The following is a 17,019-nucleotide window of genomic DNA, read 5'->3' as shown; positions in this document are numbered from 1 at the left end:
AATTAACATTGGGATCGGCATAAGTTATTTAAAGGTGTACATAAGTAAGCATAGATTATGTAAATGTGATAGTACTTTACATAATCGGACTATTTCATGGAGATATGAGGTCTCTGAACTCTTAGTAGTAGTAGTACTAGTACTAGTAGTAGTTCCCTTGCTATATTGCGAGGTTTATCCAGATCCCCTTGTCTTTTGTTTCTTCACTACCACACAGCGCCACGAGCAAATGTCACTAATGAATAAGGTGTAAACGATAACAGAGTGAAATTCTACCAAATATTCTTGAATAAATGTTTAATATACATTGAATGTACATTCCACAGGACTTCAGTAAGGTCGTTATCAGAATCACGTAGTGTTTTATATACAACACGTTTCCCGTATTTTATGTTCGGTCAAAAGCTTTGGACAAATATGCAAGGTATGTATTCATACTCGCTCAGGACCTTAGTACAACAAAAGGTATATTTCATACAAAAGGTTATCAATCCGTCTATGTTCTCCTTCTATATATACTTCTATATATTCGTATCTCCTTACTGTCCGTTGCGAAGCTCTGCTATCTGTTGAGCGGGCGGCCGTGGTTCCCTAACCCGGAGGAAAACATGCTAACTTTGTCCATCACCTTCCTACTCGCAGTGGGCGACAGTTTCAACGCTTTACAAGCCTTAAACCTCTTGTACAACTTCTCAAACATAGTTCTAACTTCCTCATGAGACTCCTTCGCGGGGTTTTTCAGAAACATGCAACCAAGCGCGGTGGCGATCTTCTCTCCCTCGGAAGTCTTGACCATACTGTCCAGTTCGAGGTCCCGTTTGTTGCCCACCACCATGACGTGCACCTCCGGCGCGTGCGCGGACGAGCCCTTGGTGTGGTTGATGAGGAACTTGAAGCGCATGATCTCGTCGAAGCTGCACTGGTCGTTGATACATTACGCGATGATGAACGCGTCCCCCCAACGGATCTTCTCCTCAAGTTTCGGCGACTGGGGATCCTCCTTAACATCAAGAAGGAAAATAAAATATCCCTCTTAGATTCTCGAGAAGCCAGTGATAGTCTTTACATGTATGTCAAAAACCCTAATGATCATAAAAAATACAGTGATCTCGTAGAAGCTGCACTGGTCGTTGATACAGTACGCGATGATGAAGGCGTCTCCTCACCGCATCTTCTCCTCACGGTTCGGCGACTGGGGATCCTCCTTAACATCAAGAAAGAAAATCAAACATCCCTCTTAGATTCTTGAGAAGCCAGTGAATCAGATAGTCTATACATGTATGGCAAAAACTCTAATGATCATAAGAAAAATACAGTGATCTCGTAGAAGCTGCACTGGTCGTTGATGCAGTGCACGATGATAAAGGCGTCCCCCCACCGGATCTTCTCAAGATTCGTCGACTGGGGGTCCTCCTTAACACCAAGAAAGAAAATCAAATATCCCTCTTAAATTCTCGAGAAACCATTGATAGTCTATACATGGATGTCAAAATCCCTAATGATCATAAGAAAAATACATTGCTCTCGTCGAAGTTGCACTGGTCGTTGATACAGTACGCGATGATGATGGCACCGGATCTTCTCCTCACGGATCGGTGACTGGGTCCTCCTTAACATCAAGAAAGAAAATCAAATATCCCTCTTAGATTCTCGGGAAGCCAGTGATAGTCTATATATGTATGTCAAAAACCCTGTATGATCATACAAAAATACAATGATCTCGTAGATGCTGCACTGATCGTCGATACAGTACGCGATGATGAAGGCGTCCCCCCACCGGATCTTTTCCTCAAGGTTCGGCGACTGGGGTCCTCCTTAACATCAAGAAAGAAAATCAAATATCCCTCTTAGATTCTCGAGAAGCCAGTGAATCAGATAGTCTATACATGTATGTCAAAAACTCTAATGATCATAAGAAAAATTCAATTGTCTCGTAGAAGCTGCACTGATCGTTGATGCAGTACGCGATGATGAAGGCGTCTCGCCACCGGAACCTCTCCTCACGGTTCGGTGACTGGGGATCCTTCTTAACATCAAGAAAGAAAATCAAATATCCCTCTTAGATTCTCAAGAAGCCAGTGATAGTCTATATATGTATGTCAAAAACCCTGTATGATCATACAAAAATACAATGATCTCGTAGAAGCTGCACTGGTCGTTGATGCAGTCTGCTGTGATGAAGGCGTCTTCCTGGAAATTGGCAGCTAGGAAAACGTAAAGGTTTAGCCTCCGAAGATATGCTTAGTAATTAGCGTAGATGTACTTTTCTACTCAGACTCAATTTACTTTTACCCCCAAGCAGATGTTTGAAGCCTTTTTTTACCGTTATCAGATTTTCCCTTAACTCTGACTGAGCGTAAACCTGTCTCATCAATGTTTGTTTCTTTGTTTGTTTACTCCAGGAACACATCTGAAGACGCCCTGCTCGCCTCCGTGGCGCGAGTTCTGGTAAGTATCTTAAGATTTCTCAAGAATTTCTTTATTGAATCACTCATACCTTGGTGATGTAACAAGTACCCTTTCCTTTCTTCTCCATAGCTGATAGAATGAAGTGACGGATAAACTTAAACGTATAAAGTACATTGTATATGATCACAAATGTTTCTTTTATTAATTTAAAAATATCCACAAGGAGTCATGGTATAAGTTTGACGTGTGTTCCGCATTACACAGATGATGACCAGCTGATCCTCGTTCCGAGAAGAAACGTGGACGAGTCGTCTCCAAACGCCACCACAGCGCTGATGGTGACCAGCTGATCCTCGTTCCGAGAAGAAACGTGGACGAGTCGTCTCCAAACGCCCGGCCACAGCCCTGATGATGACCAGATGATCCTCGTTCCGAGAAGAAACGTGGCCGAGTCGTCTCCAAACGCCACCACAGCGCAGATGATGACCAGCTGATCCTCGTTCCGAGAAGAAACGTGGACGAGTCGTCTCCAAACGCCACCACAGCGCTGATGATGACCAGCTGATCCTCGTTCCGAGAAGAAACGTGGACGAGTCGTCTCCAAACGCCATCACAGCGCTGATGATGACCAGCTGATCCTCGTTCCGAGAAGAAACGTGGACGAGTCGTCTCCAAACGCCACCACAGCGCTGATGATGACCAGCTATAATCTGAACTCGAAACTCCTCTTAATGTATTGTTTACAGGGCACATAGACTTCTAGAGACGTACACTAGACTTGTTTAACTCCTATCTTTCAACAACAGATCACCGTCATAGACAAGAAACATTGTAAATAAAATCACATCTTACCTTGTATATAGGACTGAACTCTTGCTGGACAAGGAAAGATAGAAAACCTCCCGTAATACTTTTTCAACATTTTCCATGTGTATGGGTTGTTGTGATGGTGTTTTAACTGGTAGATATTTCACTAAGCTGTTTGGACACATTTATCACCCAGTTTCATTGACGTACCGACGTTACCATGCATAGTTTATACTTATTCAGTACATAACAATACAGACGTACAAGATGTAGTGTCATCCGTCCACCGTGACAATACATAGATCATAGGGTGACTCTGTTGCTCTGTATGGTAAATCAATGTAAATCCTATGATTTAAAGATTTCACGGATGATTGGTATTGGGTATTTATGCAATGAGATAATCCAATATTTTAGTGTTTTACAAAATCAACGCTTGAACCCGACGAGAGATTGAACCTTTGTCGTTACAGGTTTCAACGGCGATGTTTAATTTTGATGTCTAAGGTTGCAGACCTGTATTTTCTTGTAAATATTGATGAATTGTCAAATTTTATACTCGGCGTTTCAAAACAATGATTCAAAACTTCTGTTGTTGAAAGTTGGGAATTGGGACGTATATTTCACAATATAGCTTTTGTCAAATATTGTAGGCTGTATAATTTGATTTCGATGTATCTTTATTTCTCTACTTCTTTATTACTACTCTATCTTTGCTATCATGTTGTTTCATCATGGAGGTTACCCGGAGCCCGGAGTGCAACCATATAATACTGTATCACAATGAATAAAGACCTTGATTGTATTTGTATGCTTTTGTGATTATATACATAGATTTAATACACATTGAGAAACACTTCATTGTGAGTATTGTGGGGTCACAGACAATAACAGAAAGGGTTTTGTAGCTACATGAGATCATGTTCACAGATACGTAGCCTCTACCAGGCTTCGCAGATCAGAGGTGTTACAGTAGAAATTGGACAAATAGGCGTCACTAGTACGCTAGGGGAGTCGACCGGCCAGAGGACTAATTTCCTCAATACGCGAGAAGAGAAATGAGTCCTCTGGCCGACCAACTCCCCTAGCGTAACTATTGACTCTATTTGTCCAGTTTCTACTATTAGACCACCGATCACAGGAGCATGGTAGAGGCTAACAAATACGTACTTTTAGCTTAGAAAACAGAAACAATTGCACAATTTCTTACCGTAGCTCATGTTATTCTCTACTCCGTATTCTTCAGTAGCCTTTAAAATTTCCGTTCTGATCAATATCCGTCTGCTCCAAGAGACAGTGATGTTGCTTCAGTCATTGGTGTACATGGTAGAACAAGGATGACATCTAGCGAACTGAGATATTATTGCAGCAAGTGTAAACCCTTGCTGCAGTACTGACATGGATTAATAGAAGTCGCTTTTGATCCATATAAAATCTTGTTTTCTCAATGAAGTAATTATATTTCAGCCATACATAGTATGGTGAAATATATTGTATTCGAAATGTTTCTTTCTTCTTTCTTTCTCCTGTCAAATCTTCAAAGTGATTCATCTCCGCCGTTCCTGGACCGAATGACCTGAAATTTGGCACAGGGGTAGAATGGGCCAATACCTTGATGCTTTTTTCTCCGTTTTTTCATATCTGCCTCTAAAATGATTTTATTGAGATTTTTTTGGTCAATTTTAGACCAAAACTGTATATTTTGGCCCCTGTACCCTGGTATTACAACCAAATGAGCTGAAATTTGACAGAGATGTGCCTTGATAATGCCCCCATATAAATTCGATAACACTTTTGGTGTACAGTACAACAAAATGCTTATTTTTGCGATTTTTTGACCAATTTTTGACCAAAAAAGGACACTTTTGGCCCCTGTACCCTGGTATTACAACCAAATGAGCTGAAATTTGACAGAGATGTGCCTTGATAATGCCCCCATATAAATTCAATAACACTTTTGGTATACAGTACAACAAAATGCTTATTTTTGCGATTTTTCGACCAATTTTTGACAAAAAAAGGACACTTTTGGCCCCTGTACCCTGGTATTACAACCAAATGAGCTGAAATTTGACAGAGATGTGCCTTGATAATACCTTCATATAAATTCAATAACACTTTTGGTGTACAGTGCAACAAAATGCTTATTTTTGCAATTTTTGACCAAAAAAGGACACTTTTGGCTCCTGTACCCTGGTATTACAATTAAATGACCTGAAATTTGGTATAGATAGGCATTAGATACTTGGTAACAAGATTCAAGTCAAATTTTTGACATAAACAACTTTAAAATGATTAATTTTGGCACTTTTCTGAGGGGAAATTTGTTTTCCTTTGGCCTCCTGACGTGACCTTCCGTGACCCCGCACAGAGCCACACCTGTGCGCGTCAGCCGGAGAGTTAATTGAATCAAAGACCTAGCCAATCAGCGAAGAGGAGGCCAAAGGCTAATTAATATTCATAAGCGGGGCCTCATGATCCCGTATATAGCAGTGTTCCCGCCAGGGGGAGCGAAGCCCGCCTAAGGCTCTCGCATTTTACACTATTCAGAAGGCTTTATATTGTATCAGTTCTTAGGGGCATATCTATGATAATCGCAGCAGTCACTTAACTTCTCTTCAGGAGTTTAGCGTAACACTATTTCAGGTCAAACCGTCAAAGGCAACTAAAAACAAACTTTAACGTTACTGAGTTCAACAGTACTTATAACTTGTTATCCGAAGTTGAAACGCTAGCGATGGTATTTTCGCTGCGCTGTTAGCTCCGTGCGACTGTTGTTGACGGTCTTATAACGGTATATTTTGCACCCCTGTACCCTGGTATGAGTAACATTTGGTATAGATAGGCATAAGATAGTTGGTAAAATGATCCAAGTAAAATTTTTGGCATAAAGTACTGTAAAAGGCTTAATTACAGCACTTTTTTAGGGGAAATTGGTTTTCTTTTGTTCTCCATGCCATGACCTTTCGGACGTTCACCCCACAGAGCCGACATCTGCACCTGCGTCTAGCCGGCAGGAAGAGTTAATTCAATTAATGGTTCAGCCAATCAGCGAAGAGGAAAGCGAAGGCTAATTAATATTCATAAGCGGGACCACACAATACGTTAATTTGAAGACTCAGGCCGTACAGACTTCTCGCCAGGATTTTTTCAAAGCGTCGGACAGGGGTCCGGGGGCCGCCGAATGTCCCTGGCGGGGTCCAGGGGCAGGGCCACTGTGGGGGGGGACCCAGGTGGGCGAAGCCCCCCCGGAAGCTCTTGCATTTTAGACTATTGAGAAGGCTTCTTTTATCAGTTTTTTTAGGGCCATATCTACGATAATCGTAGCAGTCACTTACTTCTCTTCAGCAGTTTGACTTTAAAATATTTCGGGTCAAAGCTTCAAAGACAACTAAAACCTCATAAACAACAAACTTTACTTAGCTCAACAGTATACAAAAATATTGTACGGGTTGCCATCCTTAGTTGAAGCGCTTATTTATAGCGCTAGTATCTTCGATGCGCCGTTAGCCGCCGTGCGACTTTTGTTGACGGTCTGATATCCCTACGTCGCCGCCTCGCTGATATTCCCACGAATATGTTTCAAGAAAAATACCCAGCAAAAAACGCTGTTCTGCGTCAAATTCTATTCTATAAAACATGTGGGACTCAGTGTTACAGTCTAAATATTTTGTAGAAGCACCGCTGTAGGAAAGAAGGTCCAAGCAATGTAAAACATCACGTAGCATGAAGTTCGCTGTCAACTGGCACACAGCACATGACTGTTTGAAACTCTAAGTCTAATCAACAGCCGTGTTTGATTGATAGCCGGCGGTCCTTTGATGAAGTCGGCGAAAAAGGCGTAAGCATTGCGTAAAGTAACTTAAAGAATGCCAATACGGCACCCTTAAGCACACTTTAAGAGAGCTTAAAAAGCGGTTTTCATGCAGTGAAAGGTGCGTTAGTTAGAAAATCTTTGTTTAGTTTTGATACGTAATTATAAGTTAGACAGTGGCGAGAATGATTATTTTCTCATCAATATTTCTCTTCAGAATTATACGAACTTAATTGTACATCTAAACAATTGGCTTACCTGTGCAATGTTTATATGATTAATGATCATGTGTAACGTATGGCTCCTAGTCAATAGATCAGCATTTTCTCTATAGTGACCACCTGTCTATAGTGGCCACATTTCCTAGTGCTGTTGTTGTTTGACATAAACCTTGAACATTTAAATTGTAAGTAACTTTAAACTGCCAGAGTTTCAGCCCAATAAAACACTCTCAGCGCCAGGGTATGAACAGACTGACCAGACAGACGAAAATAAATCCTCGAACAAGGTTCAATCGTATCTTCCGGGTCTGGCAGGAAGTTGTTAAACTAAAATAAGAATAGGCTCGATGGCTGATTGCATACAAAGTAAAACAGTTTAACAGTTTTACAGCTTGAAGAAAGCAAACGCTCCTACAGTACCTGCACCTGCTTGATAATTATTAAATCGTATGCCCTACTTGAATAAAAAAAGTTCACTGCAATAATAAATGTACCCACGTCACAAGGAGCTTATACTTTTTTAAACTTACACCTAGTTATCGTACTGAAAATTGTTAATGACATTACATGAAGTCATTCAACAATTTTCAGTCATGATGAAAATTTTCTGAATGGAAGGTGTGATTATTGTCATTTTCTGAAAAATAGAAGCAAGTTCTGTTTTTACCTGGAATCAATTCACAATACCAGTCCACTTTGGGGGATAATGTACTGTTAAGAGGATGTTCCATTTTTGCGCAGGGGTGATTTGGAACAGTCCAATGTTGCATGGGAAGGGGTATGGCTGAAATATGCTGTATTTGCTCTTAAGCAAATGTCGGCCTTTCTAGTTTGATATGTATCCCTTGTCACCCACCGGCTCACAATGATCACAACGTTTGGAAGTACCCAATATAATGACCGTTTGAAAACTTGGCTAATAGATTTTAGGTTCAACCGTAGTTTTAATGGTAAATATTTCTATTTTGGAAATAACACACGGTTCTGTTACCAGATCAGACAGCAAATCCGAGGATATTCACTGGGTCAAAATTTAAAAAAATACCCATAGTTTTATATGGACAGAGACATTTTCTTCTTTATTCCCAAAATGTTTGTGTTAGGTTCAAGCTAGTATTTCCCATCTCTTAGGTTTTTCTTCCTTCTTTGTTTTCTCAGTTCAGAAATACCAACACTATCCTTGGTGCTGAACTGCCATCAAATGGAAGCACTTTATGGCCTGTTATTCAATTGAAAAAATAACTTAAGTGCACGTGATTACATTCCACATTTGTTCCAAGTCTGTTGATGGCAAATTTACATATTGATGTCTAGCAAAATTACCAAAGTGATGCGGCACTCTATGTACTGTAACGTTAACGTTACTGAAATACAAGTAGAAGCTAAGAGTACAGAATTGTGAAAACGACAGCCTCTGGACCGAATGCTGGATACCACGTCTTGTTGTCTATTTTTCTTATCTAAATGAACCTTAAAATCTCACAGCTTTCAACTTTTTGGTTGGATTCATCTTCAATTTAAAGACTAACAACATCTGCTTTTGTTTACCTCGTCGTCTCCATCCCTTCCAGATGGACTCGTCTAGTGACCTTTGACTTCCCCCTTTGATGGCGCGAAGACTGAAACAGCGTTCTTCACCTTCAGACTGTTGTTTTTACGGCACCAGAGGTACAGTCCTGGGGTTGTGACTTGCTGAAAGTCATCTGAGGATCTGTGAGTGTTTCAGTATTGTTTTGATTTAGATCAGTTCATGTTTGGGTCGGTACTAAAATCTACTGCTTCTGAATGCACTACAGCGCTCAGGAGTGTGCATGAGCGAGAAACAGGAAAGAAATTATTATTGGGCATAAGAAAGTCAGTCAAGTCAGACTAGAGTAGCAAAATATTTCCCTTTCTAATTTTCCAACCAGAAGATCAGCTTAAGAAATACTTATGTTCCTTTCTTTAACAACTTCAGGCTTAATATTGAAAATGCCACGGAATCAGCTAATCTTGTTGGGTGGTCCCACGTAAGGTCACCAGGGGTCATTATAGCTTTTCAGTCCTGCTTACCCACATAGTGTAAGTTATAGTTGCCATGTCGCTTAGAAAGTGAATGGTAGAGAGAGTACTGATCCTGACAACAGCAGAGAGTTTATTGAAGTAATTCAGAACAAGACTGATCATATTCATTCATTTCTGTTTAATTCAGTCAGTGGCATGACATTGGTTTTCAATGAGGCCCATGAGAACAGTTTCATGTAACATATAACATCAGTTCACTTTTATCCGTAGGGTAACCTAAATCAGTTGTATTTCAAGTAGGGTATATATGGATATCAAGTTGGCATACAGTGGTTTCAAACTGCAATATTTTCAAAATATTGCAACTTGAAACCACCTCCCATTGACTATCCCCAAATACCCTGCTGACGGATGTTACCCCCAAATAAAGGTGAACTAGAACTGACATTAACTTGAAAGTTCATCTGTGTTGGTACAAGTCATTCTTGAAATAGTTGAACTGTAATTTCCAACACCAAAATTGGACTCACCCAAATTTTCGACTGTACAGCATCAGTCTTTGTCAAGGAATGAACAATCCACTGCTGTTGTGACGTCACGTTATGTAGATAGAACACGTGACTCAGTAAGCAGTGGATTATAGGTTGCAGGAAGTCTATGGCGCCCACCGTCTCTGTTCAGGGATGGTTGTAGAGCCCGGATGTAGATTGCTTCTTTAATCCCTCTGGCGAAAAAGTCTGGTTCTGTGTCCAAAATTTCAACTTTGTCTAGTGACACTGAATGACCCGGCGATTCTATGTGTATATGTTGGGAAACTTCTGAGGTTTTTGAACTCGGGCGTTTGTGCTCAAGGAACCTGGTCTTAAGTGATCTCTCAGTCTCCCCAATATAGGATTCTGTACAAGGGCCCCTGATGTTCTGTCCTTGGCACTTAATATGATAGATGACACCACACTTTTGTTCTTTAGGGGTTTTGTCTTTAGGTGCTACAAGGATGTTGCGCAGAGTATTCGCCGGCCTGAAACAGGTTTTTATCCCATGTGAGGTGAAGATTCTTCTAAGTCCTTCAGATACACCTTTCACGTAAGGAAGCACAACAATTCCCCTGTTTTTCCCTCTGCTGGCGTTGTTCTGTGTAGTATCACTGGGTGATGGGGGTTTGGGTGCTGTAGCCTTCTCTATGGCCCATGTGGGGTATCCGCACGTTTTCAACGCCTGGGTAATGTGAAGTTTCTCCTTCTGTTTGTCTTGAGGGTCAGTTATCACTGTTTCCGCCCTGTGGAAAAGGGTACGTACAACACTTAGTTTGTGTTCTAACGGATGTTCCGACTGGAAGTTCAAATATTGATCAGTATGAGTAGGTTTGCGGTAGATTGTCACTCGCAGGGACCCGTCTTCTTGTACTGTTGTCAAAGTGTCAAGAAAGGCTAAGGATCTGTTCTCTTTTTTAATTCCTTCTCAAATGTGAACTTTATGTCAGGATCAAGGCTGTTTAGATGATCTGTGAACTTGTCACAACAGCAGTGGATTGTTCATTCCTTGACAAAGACTGATGCTGTACAGTCGAAAATTTGGGTGAGTCCAATTTTGGTGTTGGAAATTACAGTTCAACTATTTCAAGGTAGAACTGACATTAATATATCCATGACATATATCCAGTTAAAGTTCTATATACAAGTACATACACTATATGATTGATAGAAATATTGCACTATAATGTTGAATCAAGCTGGAAATATTTACAAGTACATACACTATATGATAGAAATATTGCACTATGTTGAATTGAGCAAGTACATATTACTCTATTTATAAGTTATATGATAGAAATATGTAAACACTTTCTTAATCATCAAATTACAATAACACTTGCATTATTGTCAACAAACTTCCTGATGTGCTTACACACTGCACATGTGACTTAGGTTTACCAAGTGTTTTCACAGATATGATATGTCCATGTACAAATCTCATTTAATCTCATTTTATCAGTAGGTATAAAAAGGCATCTGAGTGTTGCAACCATGAAGTTGCTATTAGCTGCCATTGTTTGAATATAGGATATGCTGTATGTCAAATTCTGTAATTATGCAGTATTGTTTTATTTTTTTTTTTTTCCACATTTTATTCTTCATTCACAATGTTACAATCAATGATACAATGAAGTGTGTAAGTAACCATGGTAACAAACAATAACAAAATAGATTACGTCGAATATACACATATATATAACGAGTTATTATATTTTACAACATGTCCCCTGACTTCAGTACTACACTAGTACTGTCTGAAAAAAGTATGAACGTTGGCACTAAAGAACTTAGCTCCTCTCCCTTTATAAAATGCAACAAGTAAGTGCTCACGAAGGGAGAACAAAAGTATTAAATGGCAAGCATCGAAACACAAATAAAAAGCAGATACATCTGCATCTCAACAGTCCCAGTCATATTGCCAGCTTGTGGGCAAGACAGCAATTACTCAAGACTTTGTTCTTCTTATTTCATACTATATATGTTCAGAAACATGGATATTTCAATTTCTGTGCGACATTAACTTTAGGTCTGTCAAAAATGTTTGAAATATGTTGCTGTATAACTCTGTATTAGTATCTATATGTCTCAACCACTGTTTAAAAATAGAGAACTTTGCAATCGAGATTATCCTGTTAACAGACCATATATTACTGATTCCAAGAAATATAAGTGGTTTTGTTATTGTGACATGTAATCCTTTTCGATACAACACATTTCCAACATCCTTCCAAAACAACCCCAGCTTTCTACAGTTATAGAACATATGGACATAGGTGTCTTTTTCATTGCATAGTGTGCATACAGGGCTGTATATTTCACCCAGTTTGTTTTTAATTTGCCACTTATTTAGTTTTAATCCACAGGGTAAAATGTTGTGCAGGAGTTTGAAATTAAGTTCTTTTAATTTGTTCTCTTTAATGTTAACAATTAAATTTTTCCAAATTAACTTCTTATCTAAAATTGTAACATCAAGTAGTTCAATCCACTCATCAATACATTTACTTTCTATAACATTCTGTGATTTTATCTGGTTATAAAGACTCCTAGAGGTGAGTTTGTCTAGGGGAACAAATACAGTCTTCAAAATTCCAAGCTGATATGGTTGGTCACATCACCATCTGTATGCTGATCCCCAACCTGGCTCAACAATGCTTTCCAATGCCCTGGTATAGCAACCCATACATTATTATGTTCAACTAGGAAATTCCTGGTGTCATATAATTTCAAAAATAAATCTTGTGCGTTTATATATTTCCCTTGCATGAAAACATCTCGAATATGTATGAGGTCACACTCAATCCAGTGTTTATAATACAAAGTTCTATTACCCAGTTTAATATACTGATTTCCCCATATTACCTCATTCATGATCTCTTTTGCTGTTTCTGGTACCTTCTTTACCCCTCCACCTGCTTGATGCCAGGCCAATATTATCTCCTTATAAAAGATTGGCATAACTGGTAGTTTGGGGCAGTCCCCCTTCCTACAAAAGTTCATATTGAAAATCAAATTATCTATTCCACACTTACTGAAATAGTATTTTGGGATAAGTTTCCATTGCACATTATGTCCTTGGTTGAGTCTCTTTACCCAAAGGGCTAAGAAGCCCTGGTGTTGGGCTCTCCAATCAACCATACTTATCCCACCATCACTGTGGTCTCTGATCATACATTTTCTACTTATCTTATCTTTCTTTCCATCCCATATAAAGGTCCAACATTCCTTTTCTACAGTTTTAAGTACCCATTCTGGAGTGTCTATATTCATCAAATTGTATGTAATCAGAGATAGTGCTAACTGTTTCACAACGGTTATTTTTCCATAGAGTGTTAGTTTTCTATTTTTCCATAGGTTAAATACATTCTTCAATCTTTCTATTTTCTTTTCCCAGTTCAACAACTCACAAACACGAGGATCATGTCCAAAGTAGACCCCAATTGCCTTAACTGGTCCTTTGGTCCATTGTAAACCCAACATACACTTCTCTTTATTTTCCCATGATCCTATCCACATAGCTTGAGTTTTATTTTGATTAAGTTTTGTCCCAGCTACCCTTCCAAAGTCAATGATAAGTTTTACTGCATTTTCTATTGAACTTTCATCTGCAAGAACTAAAGTGGTATCATCAGCAACTTGTGTTATCTTTATTTCTTCTGAACCTTCCGCATGTGGAACAGTGATACCTCTGACACTTTGAGATTTTCTTAATTTAGTAGACAGAATTTCAGTAACCAGTATGAACAATAAACATGATAGAGGACAGCCTTGTCTTATTCCTCTTTCCAGTGCGAAGGGTTCAGAGATCCAATCATTATTCAATATACTACTGCGGGTATCTTTATAAAGAATGCGAATCCATTGAGTGAAATTTGGACCAAAGTTGAATTTTTCCATAGTTTTATACATGAAGTCTCTATTTACCGTATCATATGCTTTTTCAAAATCAAGGAACAAAAGTATAACGTTACCAGGTATTTTCTTCTGTTTTGTATAAAATATTATGTCATTTGTTAGTCTTATGTTTTCACCTATGAATCGTCCTTTTATGTATGCTGTCTGATTTTGGTGAACAAGTTTTGAAATAACTGTTTTAATTCTATTGGCAAGCGTAAATGCAATTATTTTGTAGTCGCAGTTGAGTAGACTGATTGGTCTCCAATTTTTTAACATATGTAATTCATTTTTCTTGTGCAGTAGTTTTATCAGTGCTTTTCTTTGTGAATATGCTAAGGTTTTGTTTTCAAAACTTTCCATAAAGGACTTAAAAATAATAGGTCCTAATAAACTCCAGAATTTTTTGAAGAACTCTGATGGGAGCCCGTTTGGTCCTGGAGCCCTGTTGCTCTTCATACTCTCTAATGCACATTCACATTCTTCTATTGTGATCTGAAAATCTACATGTATTTTTTCTTTCTCCTCATCACTTAGGGTGCAATCTAATTCTATGTCAGACAAGTATTTGTCCACCTCTTCCAGGTTAATGTCTTCTTGTGCATACAAGTCTTTGTAATATTTCACTGTTTCTGTTAATATTTCATTTTGGTTTGTGATCACATTATCTCCTAGTTTTAACATGTCAATATTGGATTGGGTAGCATTATGCCTCTCTAGATTTAAGAAGAATTTTGTACACTTTTCCCCTTCTTTTATCCACTTTGCCCTTGCTCTTATGTAAGCTCCTCTAGCTTTTTCCTCATAGTAATTTCCTAACTGTGTTTTTGTTCTTTCCAGTTCAGTTTCAGCTTTATCATCACCTTTTTCTTGATTCTCTAGGTAAAGTGTGAGTGCTTTTACTCTATCTGTCAGTTCTGTTTCTTTCTTTTTTCTTTCCTTAGCTCTATTCTTACAATATGATATGGAAAAGTCCCTGATTCTAACATAACACAGTTCCAGCATCAAACTTGGTGGTAAATCACTGTCCTCTTTTTTTGCATTCTCAACTAATTTTTTTATCCCTTCACAATATTCTTCATCTTTCAGAACTTCTGTATTTAGTTTCCAATAGCCATATCCTTTATCTTTTGTATTTAGGCTTATCTTAAGGAATATTGCTTGATGATCTGTTTTAATGCTTGGTCTTATATCACATCTTACTACAGAGTCAGCAATGGTTTTAGAGATGCAGTATTGTACTGTTTTAATCAGATTCCTGTAGGCCTTGCTACAATTTAGCCAGGTTTTCAGCAATGTTTTCCTGTTGATGTTTGTTACCAGTCGCCATGGCAATGTCCATTGCTGATTGATAGTGAGATCTGGCCAGGTCCAGTTTACCCAGTGCCTTGTAGGAAACAGCTATGTTTTGATGTGCTGCTATCTGTTCAGTCTTGTCTCCACTTTCTTGGCTCATCTTCAGGTGCTTCTGATGCCACTCCAGAGCTGCCTCATAATCCTGCATGTCCTTACAAGCCAGTCCCAGTCTGTTGTAAGCTATCCTCTCCCTATCCTTCCTCCCCAAGTCCCTGGCTAGTGCCAACATCTCTGTGTAGTACTTGTGTGAGACCTGTGGTTCATGTAGCTGTTCCCTGTGTAGATCACCCAGCATACAGTAAATGTCCATCTGTTTAGTCTTGTTTCCTATCTCCATGGCAAGAGTCAATGCTGATTGATAGTGATATCTGGCCAGGTCCAGTTTACCCAGTGCCTTGTAGGAACCAACTATGTTTTGATGTGCTGTTATCTGTGCAGTCTTGTTTCCACTTTCTTCACTCATCTTTAAGTACTTCTGAAACTGCCCTAGAGCTGCCTCATAATCCTGCATGTCATCACAAGCCAGTCCCAGTCTGTTGTAAGCCAGCCCCTCCCTGTCCTTCCTCCCCAAGTCCCTGGCTAGTGCCAACATCTCTGTGTAGTACTTGTGTGAGACCTGTGGTTCATGTAGCTGTTCCCTGTGTAAATCACCCAGCTTACAGTAAATGTCCATCTGTTCAGTCTTGTTTCCTGTCTCCATGGCAACAGCTAAGGCTGTTTCATAGTTAGTTTTTGCATCTGAAACTTGATCTGACAGTGCTAATGATGAGGCCAGGTTCTTGTAAGCTATACAAATGTCAATTTCATTACTGGTTTCTACTCTATAGATAGCCAGAGCTCTCTCATGGTTCGCGTATGCTTCCTGTTGCAGACCTAACATGTCACATGTCAGACCCAGTCTGCTGTAGGCCTTCGCTTGTTTTGTGTTTTCTGACAGTTCTTGAGAACACTCTAACATGTTCTGGTAATACTGCAGAGCTGACTGTAAGTTGTGTAGTTTAGTCCTGTAGAGATCTCCTATCTGACAGTACAGATCAAGCTGTCGTGCCTTGTCTTTCCTCACTGCAGGTGTGTTCAGTTTAGCAAGGAGGGTCCTCAGCATGTTCTTTGTTTCAAGCTCATCTTCTAGGAAAGGCAAATAGAAATTAAGGTCTTAAGTATTATTTTAACCTGGTAATGCTTGTTTAAGCCTTTTAAACACAAGTTTTTGTGAATGCATTTGACTAATTAAGTTCACAGTTAAAGAATTCTATTATTATATTTTGTATTTAATAATACATTTTGTTTATGACTGATCACATCATATTGTTCATTTCCCCTGATCTCCTGTGCACAGAGCTCAAGTATTTTTGTGCACGCAAAAGTTTGTTATATGTTTACCCATGTCACATTGTGCAAACATCTATTTTTAGTGATCATTGGCAATTTTTAGGAGTTGCCCGATGCTCACTATGCACCAAAGCTTGTTCTTAACATCAGCAACTAGTCGCTGTTATTTTTTATGTCCCCTTTGCCTTTTTGTCAGGAACATTTACATGTACATGTACATCATTGGCATGTCATGGGAGGCTAAGATTATCATAAATGTATTCTTGAGCAGTCATCCATGCCACGCTCAATGTGACAATCTGGAACGGTTTTCAGCCAAAAAATATGTGCGACCTTTTGTTGATCTTAAATTTGAAAAACCTTCCTCGATCGCAAAGTACGCCCAAAGACTGTCGACAATGTGACAGGGGTATTAGGGAGACAGCTTTTTAGATAATGCAGTTCACTGTTTGCTACCACCATGTCATCTTAGGAAATTAGAACATATCGGTTGACTGCCAATTTGAAAGTATCATTACCATACCTGTAGGCGAGTCAGGTCTGCTGAGTCCTGATCCAGGAGTGCCTGTATGGTACCCTGATGACTCAGAACCTACAGAAAACGTTCTCTTTCTGGGCTGTTTCATCAGCTGTTCCAGTTCCCTGATGTCCAGTG

At 39.3% G+C, this 17,019-nt stretch overlaps 2 protein-coding genes across 2 annotated transcripts; both read right to left on the bottom strand.

Annotated features, from left to right (window-relative positions):
* Positions 1 to 562: 562 nt before the first annotated feature.
* Positions 563 to 901, bottom strand: LOC118407119 (GTP-binding protein drn-1-like). Its single transcript, XM_035807538.1, has one exon. The coding sequence runs from the start codon at positions 899 to 901 to the stop codon at positions 563 to 565; it is 339 nt and encodes a 112-aa protein (XP_035663431.1).
* Positions 902 to 14,949: 14,048 nt separating this feature from the next.
* LOC118407118 (tetratricopeptide repeat protein 28-like) lies at positions 14,950 to 16,137 on the bottom strand. The gene has a single exon (XM_035807537.1). It carries the CDS (start codon positions 16,135 to 16,137, stop codon positions 14,950 to 14,952), a length of 1,188 nt encoding a protein of 395 aa, XP_035663430.1.
* Between the last annotated feature and the right edge of the window lie 882 nt (positions 16,138 to 17,019).

This window comes from Branchiostoma floridae, chromosome 19 (genome assembly GCF_000003815.2).
Source record: "Branchiostoma floridae strain S238N-H82 chromosome 19, Bfl_VNyyK, whole genome shotgun sequence".
Classification (NCBI taxonomy): Eukaryota; Metazoa; Chordata; class Leptocardii; order Amphioxiformes; family Branchiostomatidae; genus Branchiostoma; species Branchiostoma floridae.
This window is presented reverse-complemented; position numbering and strand designations above follow the sequence as displayed.

Coding starts and splice junctions, on each gene's coding strand:
- LOC118407118 (XM_035807537.1), bottom strand. CDS start 16,137: ATGCTGAGGACCCTCCTTGCTAAACTGAACACACCTGCAGTGAGGAAA.
- LOC118407119 (XM_035807538.1), bottom strand. CDS start 901: ATGCGCTTCAAGTTCCTCATCAACCACACCAAGGGCTCGTCCGCGCAC.